This window comes from Morone saxatilis, unplaced genomic scaffold (assembly GCF_004916995.1).
Source record: "Morone saxatilis isolate NCDOM2014 unplaced genomic scaffold, NCSU_SB_2.0 Contig7, whole genome shotgun sequence".
Taxonomy (NCBI): domain Eukaryota; kingdom Metazoa; phylum Chordata; class Actinopteri; family Moronidae; genus Morone; species Morone saxatilis.
The window spans coordinates 17,682,546-17,693,123 of NW_023340246.1; the positions used below are offsets into that span (position 1 = coordinate 17,682,546).

The 10,578-nt window shown below is 40.8% G+C and overlaps 1 protein-coding gene across 1 annotated transcript in view; it reads left to right on the forward strand.

Annotated features, from left to right (window-relative positions):
* Positions 1-10,578, forward strand: part of stxbp5a (syntaxin binding protein 5a (tomosyn)) — a 91,955-nt gene that overhangs the window by 44,851 nt on the left and 36,526 nt on the right. The window contains exon 6 of the mRNA XM_035679237.1: positions 1,626-1,760. Within this exon, the coding sequence (XP_035535130.1) occupies positions 1,626-1,760 (135 nt within the window). The remainder of the gene's footprint in view (positions 1-1,625; positions 1,761-10,578) is intronic.

The following is a 10,578-nucleotide window of genomic DNA, read 5'->3' on the forward strand; positions in this document are numbered from 1 at the left end:
GTGTGTGTGTGTGTGTTATAGGAGCAACAATGTGAGATAGACTCACAGAGTGAGAGAGAGTGTGGAGGGGTTACAAGCTTTGTGGGCATTAAAATGCACAGGAGAGACACTCAAAGTCACCGCAAGGACATGTTTACACAGATTTGTGTATCGCTGTATGTTACGTGTATGTATGTCTGCAGAGTATAATGCAATTTGTCTGTTTAATCCTTTCTCTGACAAAATAAATTGATATACAACTAATGTATTTTGCTATACCCAATTGCTGCCAGTATTACATTTGCTTGCAACATTTTTTTCCAGTCACATCCCAGTCATAGGGACCAGAGTTTGTCAGTTTTGTGCTACTCAAACATTGGTGAAGTGTATATAAAGTCAGCATTTTTGTCTTGTGCTTGAAGTCAGCCTTGATTTTTTACGATATTTAACCAAGACCACAATCTTTCTCTAACCTTTATAAGGTTCTTTGACTAACCATGCTTTAGTTGCCAGGAGCAGATATTGTAGGGAAAGCAAATTAAATATGTTGATGCTGAATGTTTTGCAGTTTAAAATGTATCCTTATTATGTTGATTTCCTGTTTATGTTGATTAAAGATCATTTTCTTCAAAAAACATATTTGCTAATTCAGCGTATTTTTTAGGAGATAGGGTTGTAATATTATGTAGTTTGTAAAAAGTAATTGAAGCATGGTGGAAAAGGGTTCCCATTATCTTTCCTGCAATACTACATGCTGTAGGGCCTGGTTGTAAATTTAATGCCAGTTTTATTAATTCATTTCTGACAACATGACATTTGATCTGATTACAAAAAGAAAACTCACTGTAAGAATTTCTTGTCATACTACTGTATATCTACTTAATCTGTCCTTGACAGCAGATTACATTGAAATATTAAACTTGTTGTGCAGAGTGACTTCATCGCTAAACATGAGCTAATCTGTCACGAAAACGGGGAAATACTCCAGTGTGTCCTTCCCACTGGATATAATGGAGAAAACTACACTTGTGGCCACTGAAGTCCACAGGTGTAGCTCAAACCAAAATCAAAAGAATCACTGGAGGTGCTGGATGACCTTGAAATATTAGCAAGCTGGATTACCAAGGTTGTACATTATTATTTCTCAGATGGATTGGAGGTTGAATCAGCGGATGGATGAAAGAACAAAATGATGAAAAAGGGATGAGAAGATGAATGGATAGTCACAGTTAAGGAGGGTTTATAACCTCTCATTAAACTTAAGTCTGATGGATGGATGAAAAGAGGAGATGGGGGAGTGATGATGATGAAAACAGGAGAATTACGGGTGTCTCTTTGCCCTCATGTATCCTGTAGGTTGGAGAGAAGGGGCTGATTGAATGACTTAAAAATCTCTTTGGTTTGCCACTCTCATCTCGACTGCTCCGACCTGATGGAGTGGTAAATAATCCTCTCAAAGTTTTGCATAATTTGTCTCTCGTTATAATAGGATGTCGAGTGATTTTTTTCGAGACGCTTCCGTCTCTCGACTGTCTGTATCTTTCTCCCTGCTTCGTCCACCCTTTCTCTTCCGCTTCCTCCGTTGTCATCCTCTGTTCTCTCTCCGCCGCTCTTTTGACTCATGTCTCGTCTCCTTCTTTTCACAGAATAACTTTCTGCCACCTGCCCTTCCAGAGTAAATGGTTGTACATCGGCACAGAACGAGGGAACATCCACATCGTCAACGTGGAGTCCTTTACGCTCTCAGGCTACGTCATCATGTGGAACAAAGCCATCGAACTGTGAGTGTCACTGCCCGCGTGTTACCCTCTGATGCTGCCGCCCTCTCCTGATGCCCTGAAAGTTCCATGCATTTGCTCTCTTCTTCTTCTGCTGCAAAATTTTGCATGCTGTATAGGTTTTGTGCCATATGGTTGGGGTTCTTATCCAAAGGGAATCACTGATACATTGATCAATATTTGAACTCTGCAGAAATCAAGCTCATATTGCCAGCGCTGCAACACTGGTCTCAGGGTCTATTGACTCACATTGCAGCACTTAAGTGAGGTGAGAGATGCTGTGTAATCAGCATTTTACCGTTCAAAAGGTTATTGTAGTTTCAATTTAATGAGATAAGAAGGAATCATGAGGCAGTCTATCATTGCCAGGCGCAGTGTTGGAGTCCAGGTAGCGAACGACCTGTCTCTTTGCTGTTTCAATGGATCTGTCTGCTTGACAGGCTCCATTTTGGTTCCCTGCTGTAGAGACTTAAATTATTCACTGGAGCGTTTTGCTTCACGCTTTCCCCTCATCCCCTTCTGTGCATGCATGTGTATTTGTGTGTGTGTGTGTGTGTGTGTGCGCACGAAAAGAGAGGCAAGAGAGGTGGAGGGAGGGTGGAACAGGTGTCTGCCGAGATCAGTGTACGGTACACACAGACGTCTCGTCTCGTCGACAGGGCTGCAGGGAAGAAAAGGCGAGAGTGAGTGGTGGGAGAGAGAGAAGAGGGAGGAAGAGTGTATGACAGGGAGGAGACGGGAGTGGAATGGATGAGACAGGGCTTTTGCCTGGGGAAAAGGACATGCAGAGAGGAAGAGTGATGGAGGAGAGGAATGGAGTGGTGACAGAGGGATAAATGCAGGTAACGAAGGGCAGTCCACAAGATAAGTGAGGATAGAGAGGTGGATGGAAGAGGTTTTCAATTAAAGAAAAAAGGAAGGTAAGGAGTGAAAATGATGAGATAGAGGGTAGATGCGGATGGTAAGATGGAGAGGTAGATACTGAAGTTCTTCTTGACTAAAGGACGAGCAATAACTTCCACTTTTCTTCGCTTAACTCTATTCTCCTTGCTTTGTCCTTCACCTTTACAGTAGCTTTCACTCCTCCTCACCTTGTTTCATCTAGATGTCAGTCATTTCTTCCCCCAGGCCATCCACACATTATTTCAACATTTCACCTCTATTCCAAAGTAGTTGGAACATGAAATGTGTACATGAAAAGGAAGTTAATACATCTCTGGACTGTTATAAATAGTTCAATTCACCCATTCTCACACACACTTACTTACTTACTTACACTTACTGTGCAGTTACACTGGTTACAACTGTTTTTGGGTTAAGCATCTTGGTCATGTGGATCAAATCCTATTAGAAAAACATCCCCTAAAGGAAAATTCAAAAAAGATTTATAAAATCTACCATTTCATCTGTAAAGATCTGTGCCCCCGTGGAGCTTTGAATGCAAAATGAGACACAAAAACAAAATTCCTGTTGCTTAAATTTAGGGTTTAGTCATTATTTTAATAACCTGGTGTTACACAGAACCATCTGGAAAGTCCTCCTTGGAAACTGTTTGGAAAAGGGTAGCCCCTTTCAAAATATTACCTAACACACGTGATGAACCATCTGTCTATCACTGTATAGCACGAGCAAACTTCAACCAATCAGCTCAACGGACCATATAACTCCGAAGCCAGTAGGGAGAAGAGCGAAAACATCTTCTCCATCAAGAATAGCCTTCAGTGCCAGTCTTTGTTCTTCTTTCAATGAAGAAATTCTCTCCAGTTCTGATACAACCAATGCTAGCAGCATCTACACTCTACCTCAACCTCTATATCAGATGCCAGTTTTGTTAAATGAACAGGGTATTCTTGCTGTATCACACCTTGCTTCCAGTCCCCGTTGCTGCCTGTACTTCCTCAAAGAATAATTATTTCGACCCTGCAAATATCCACATTTGGAACCAAGTGAAATATTCATTATAATTCAGAAAATATAACTTGACTACATCAACTATAACCTCTGGCTGGACGTTGCTAAAAGGTAGATTAGTCCTTTCCAAGACACTGGAGTTAGAATTAGAAATAGAACCTTCCACCACTTTCGCATCAAACAAAAGGTCACACAGCCTGTAAGTGGAATTTTAAACGGCTCAATATCCCCTTCTCCACATCACAAATTGCCGAAGCAATAAACATCACAGCAAATTTGCCATATTGCTAGTCCAAGATAATAGAATCAAAATTTGCATTTATATCTGCAATGATACAATGACATGTACTTACAAATTACAAGTGACATACAGTTCATTATAGCTTGTAATATTTTTGAATCATATTGACTTAGCATATGTGCTTTTCCCCTTTCTCACGTTCCTACTCTTCCCTGATATCTCACAGGTATATGCACCTCCACATCAACTCCCAACTTGGCTCTAATTTCCATTTCCCTGAACCCAACCAAAGATAAATTGTACTCATCACCATACCAACTTAACATTCTGCTCTGCAACAACTTTGCTAAGCCACAAAACTTTCATTGGCATGTTGTTTTTCCATCCAAACTGCATAATTAGTTTGAGGAATCGAGGTTTCCATATGTTTTGGCTCAGGCCTTAATCACTCACACACAGCTATTCTGTGGGATACTATGTCTTGAAGATGGCAGCAGTGCCAGGAATCGATTCTCCAATGTGTTACGTATGCTTTCTGTTTGAGCATACGAGTGTGTGTCTGTGGTTTGCTTTGATGCAGATCAGAGAGTTTTGAGGTGATTCTGTTCTCTCTCCTTGTGTCTCTCTGCCAGCTGTGGGGTTATTAGGGGTGGAGTCCAGATACAAAAGCCTCAGTACCTCTCCCATTGTTATCTTCTGATGCTGTCATCAGACAAAGATAGCACTTGATCTGGATGAAGGGGAATTAGTGCTGTACCCGTCAAAAAAATGGCAATTTGATTTTTCTTTTTTACCATTTTGTACAGTCCTAGGTGTGTTAGTTAGTGACATCAGTAGTGGAAATGGAGATGTGTGTGTGTATAATGAAGTGAAACAGAAGCTGGGGCTTTTATATCCTATGGAGCTATTTAAAGGTTTTCCAGAGCTGACTGGCACCTTAAGGACAACATACTGTAGGTAAATAAAATAATTGATACACACACTTGCCTAGCCTACCTATCACCTACATACATATACTACTATTGAAGGCATTATTAAAGATTTTACTTCAAGCCCTGCCCGCTACACTTCTGTTCTATTGTGATTGCTGTAATGAGGCTGGGATATGGTGTGTACTGGGGTCATCATCCCTTGGGCCCTGCTATTTGGAGACAAGCTGCAGTAGCTGTGCCAGTGGCCAGAGGCCTGGCCTGGCCTGGCCCGGTGCTCTGTGTGTTTGTATGACTCACACTGCTGTTCCCAAGCTACTGTACTGGAAAGACTATTAGACAAACACATATTCTACAGTACATAACCAACTGCATGGCACTATAGTTCAGTCAGAGCTATAGGCATTAAGGACATTGCAATAAGGCCACATTTGAATCTGTTTTTTGTTTTTCACATGCATAATTTGTATGCACTGTATATGCAAGAATGTTTATGTAGTTGTACCTGGCAGTGTGTGTGATTTAATTCGGCTAGATGGCCACTGGGTACATAGAGCTAGGGAGAAGCGAGATAGGAGTGGTAAAATGTTAACAGCTTACTATGACACATAGTTCACGTGAACATGTTGGCCTGAGGCCTCTTCTGTTCCGTCCTATTTCATTTTCTCAGACTCAGAAGTAGGACCTCGAAGCTACAGTATTGTAAATAGTTGTTTGAATTTTTATGCCTCTACGAATGTTCCTGAGTACTGTGTTTTTATGCATGTGTGAGGTCCTTAGCTGCTCCTGCAGTGCACTACTAGGGAGGCATCATGGTAGTTCTAGGACCCCAGGCTCCAGGTGTAGACCCAGTACAGAGGCCTTTCCAGGGGGACACAGCCTTTCAATATCCCATGCACTTAGAGATGGAAATTACAAAATCACTTTGCTGATTGAAATCATTTTGTTCAGAACAGTACAAAGATTTGTAGTCACTTACTGTGTAGTTTGCAAGTCAGTAAGTGATCATGTACTTGTTCATAAGATGCCGCCTCTGACAGTCTTTAATTCAGTCTTAGATTCTGAATAAGTTCAGTCTGTTGCTTGTTTAAACTGCTTTGTTTAGTTCAATACAAAACTAAACCTATTTAAGCACTGTTTATATAGGTAGAAAACTCAGCAAAGACTTAAAGGACAAGTTCAACATCTTGGGAAATGCGCTTATTTGCTTTCTTGCCGAGAGTTAGATGAGAAGATCAATACCACTCTCATATCAGGAGACAGTTAGCTTAGCTTAGCCTAAAGACAGAAAGACAGGTAGCCTGGCTCTGTCCAAAGTTGCACCAGCCTACCAGAACCTCTAAATCTCACTAATTAACTTGTCATTTCCTGTTTTTTTAATCTGTATTAAACAACATTTTGCCTTTATACGGGGGTCATAGAGTTATAAGGCTGAAAATGAATAAGCGTATTTTCTAAAATCTTGAACTATGCCTTTAACTGCAATTGCAGTTATTAGTTAATGGTTATTTCTGCTGCTTTTGCTTTTAACCAGGAAGCAACATGCTGTGTATTAGAGCTCAGCTAACAATGGCGCTGTCAGTCAACAGCAAGCGGAGATCTAATGCAAAAAGCAACTGTTTTGGTCACTTTCACGATTTTGAAGTTCTGTTTATCCATGTACTGCACACCTCTGCATGTACTTACTGATGTCGGGAGGATCATTACAGTTGGGCCAGCACTTTGATCTGGAACATTTTGGAGTTTTTTTATGCTGGAACAACCATACATAGCAATCATGTAACAATGACGAATCAGCCCCATATATGAGCTTTACATAAGCTCCTATGCATTAACACACTCAGTCTACTGAGGTGATATGAGGGCACATACGGTATGAGAGTGCTGCAAACGGGCTGCTCGAGCCATGTTGCTGCGGAGACACTGTCATGGTGACTGCGCCTGTGCTGCCTCAGAGTGTCACCCGTGGTGACACCAGATGTTCAGGACTTCACTGTACATGTGTGAGTCACTGTACATGTGTGTCTGTGTATGTAGGTAAGCCCTCAAATAGGTATGCTTTTATTCATACATGCATAATGTCAGAAATCATACTTTTTTGGGGGTTTTTGTGTGTAGGAGGACATAAGGGTGTGCCTGCACTGAAGAGATGTTTTTAAATTCAATAAGGCATTACCCTTCCTGTTGCTTAAACAGCATCCTTGCATCATCTACACACTCACAAACAGTTGCTTTATGGTGCGTGTGTGTACACTCAGGTCTTTGTTTGTGTGCTTGCAACACATACGTACAGCAACGGCCCATTTTCCTTAATGTACTGAAGGCATCACTGGGTGGGAGGAATTTCTGATATACAAAGAAGGATTTGGTGCAATAAAGCTTTATAACAGATGACTGGTTGAACTGAACGTGCCACGGGGTGAAGATATTCAAGATTTTATGTGTGTGTGTGACATTAAAGACCTTGAATCAGTAGCTGAAAGACAAGAAGGTCCCCATAACTGTGAATGATGCCATGAGGATAATGACACGTTCACAGCCAAATGAGCATGCATAAAAACAGATGTGGCTGCATGCACACTAAAGCATCTATCTGTATGAACATGCAAAGCTATCAGAGACACACATACCCTGAATTTTCTTGTCCCTGAAGATCTTTTTTACTCTGCATGCAAAACGCAGAGTCATTAGCAGTACACAGTACACACAGGAATGTGTGGTTACAGGAGCGTGTTGAAGTAGTTAAGCAGGCGTTGTTTGTGTGTTTGTGTGGGTGGGTTTGTGTGTTTGTGGCAGAGTATGGATGATTTTTGGGAGCCTGTCTGCGCTCTGCCCATCCTGCCTCTGTTGCCATGGTGATTCCTTTATCTCCAAACCTGAACATGTATTTGTGGACTTTGTGAATGTGTTCATGTCAGATTTATTTACTGTATAACAACAGGTTTTAACAAAACAGATTTGTTACAGAGTCTCGCAGGGGAACATGGAAGACGTTGCGCATTGAAATCCTGAAACAAGAGGAAATGTGGGATGGGAGGGCGAAGCTTTTATACGTACAAGTTGTATTTTGTAATTCAGCAAGAGGGTAATTGTTTGTTATGGATGTAGGGTTTTACAAACGGGGTGAGTGTTAAGATGCGTCTTAATTGTGCCGACATGCAAATGTGTGTGTGTACAAGTGCGTGCTGCTGTGGATGGCTGTTAGCTGGGAGACAGGCAGTGAAGGGGGATTAGATAAATCAACAGCTCCAGCTGCAGCAGAGCTTAGGTAATAAGGCTCCAGCACAAACATGCTAAATATAGAGACAACTGACTGACTGCCTGCCTGCCCACTAACTGCTACCTTCTAACACACACACACAAACACATAATTTGTCACTTTTAGACTCCTCTTCGGTCTCTCTCTCATTTTATTTTCTCTATTTACACACACTCCTCTGCACTGTGTGTTGTTCCAGGAGGTTTTCTCTGCTGCAGATGCTCAGATGAATTTCCTGCTCTAATTGAATAATAAGGAAGCAGCTCAGCAGGGAAGTCAGCAAACATCAGCAAGTACAGACAGATTGGCTGTGTGTGTGTGCATGTGTGGAACTTCTTGTGTTCCTGTCCTTAAAAGAACAAAATAAAAACCACCAATCATCAAATAAAAGAGACGCAATGCCTTAATAACTTAGCTAATGGATAGCATTGTCCATTAGTCTGTCCATTTGTCTCAGATTTTGGACCAGATCAAAATTTGTAAACAAATAACTGTTATATAATTTCAGTGGATAAAAATAGTTTTCAAGTAGGCTCCATGACAGGCGTTCAAGTAGAAAACTCAATTTTTTAAATAACAGTTTTTCACATTTGCCACTTCACATTTCTCTAATTCACTTTTCAAAACTCTTCACACGGTTTTCTACACCAACATGCAGCTCAGCACAACAGTTAATCTCACAGCCAAAAAATGTCTCATCTCATGCAAACAAAACACTTTGTACATGTCTCAGGATCAACTCCTGTACCAGAACCACTGCCAACATATGTCTCCCAACTGTAACACTTTTCTCACTCATGACGTTAAACAAGAACAAAAGACAATCAGTTGGGTATTAGGTCGGACTCTGAGCCAGAGGGGGAGAGGAACGGCTGTGCTATGAATATGTCTTAGAACTATTTTCGTCCCTTCTCAACGTCCACCAAGACTATGGTTTTGTTGTGACTGTTCAAGCAACATACAGGTGAGCAACTTCTAGTGCTGAATGATTGCACAGCTCCCATGCAAAGTGTCCAACCAAGACGACCAGACCACTGACCAAACAGAGGAGTAAAATATCAACATAGACCTTGTTCATCAGGTCCTTGATTCTGTGGTGAATGAGTACAATAGATCAGATGCAATGATGCCACTTTGCTGTGGAAAACATTGTTGAGAACAATACCAGCCTGAGGACACTTAAGATGCAGCCAAAGACATAGTGAACCAGCCGCTAAGATAGCACCATGAAAGTCTGGAGGCCCAAACTGCTGTAGCAAAGTTAATGGAAAATGAAAAACAACAGGAATTTTGAAAATAAGACACAACCTGTTTATGTTCATGGGTCATAGTTGCAATTTACTGTATTTAACATATCAAAAGTATATTTCTACACAAAGATTCAGCACATATCATGGCTGTAAGGTTTGGCTGGTAGTTTTTCCATTTTTGATGGAAGGGGGGTCAGAGGGTCAAAGTTTAAGAGTCACGGTTTGTTATTAAACATAATGGTTGAAAAAGGTCAGCCTTTTCCTTTTATTTTCTTCATTACAACGTGAATATAATACAATTTTTTTATTTATGGTGGAGGGAGGGTAATTCATTTCCCCCAGTCAGTCAGGGATGCTCAAGAAAAAATATTTGTACCACCGGGGAGGGTAAAATATAGAAATACAGCAGCACTATCAACCCATTCATTACACCCAAGAGAGAAGTCTGATCATGTGGCTAGTGGTCATAAACTTTTCACCTCCATCAGGAAAAGAATTCCTCTGGGGTTAAGAAATGGAGAGTAAGCTGGAAGGAAAATGACATGGGGATGGGCTGTAAACCATTTTGTGACTGGAAGGTGAAACCTTACGTCCATACCCTATGTTCTGCCCAATTTTCTCATCCAGCACAAGTCTTAAAGGTCATCAAATAATGAAAAAAGGTGCTCAGTGTTGTATGTATGTCCTAATTAGCAGTTTATGCATTTTTATTTAATTTTCAAAGTAGATGAGGCAGAATGTAACAAATTGCTGTCATCTTTACAATAATTTTGTGTTTCCTTAGGTTCTGAACATTTTTACATGTACAATGCCAATTCTACATGTACATGTCAATTCTAAATATGTACACAATGGTGTGGACATACAGAGATTTGGTGATGGTTGAATCTGAGTGAGAAAACATTTCATGTATTTGGAAATATACAGTCAGTGCAGGCATTCTTTGTCAAAGCAATAAAAAGTGATCCACAGTTTGGGCCACATTCACTTCTGCTGTGCTGATGCATCTGCTCCGTCAGACGGACTAGTGATGGATATTGGAAGTGCTCCAGAAACACTCAAGTTGTGTCTGACTTTGACATTGGCGGGCAAGATCCGCATTGGTTTGTCTTAACTATGAGGGTGATTTTCTAAAAATTGTTTTTGTAAATACTTTTAGTTGTCTAAACTTTTCACCAGCTCTTAGGAGGCAGCAGATAAAACTGATACGAGTTGTTTTAGAAATGAACTG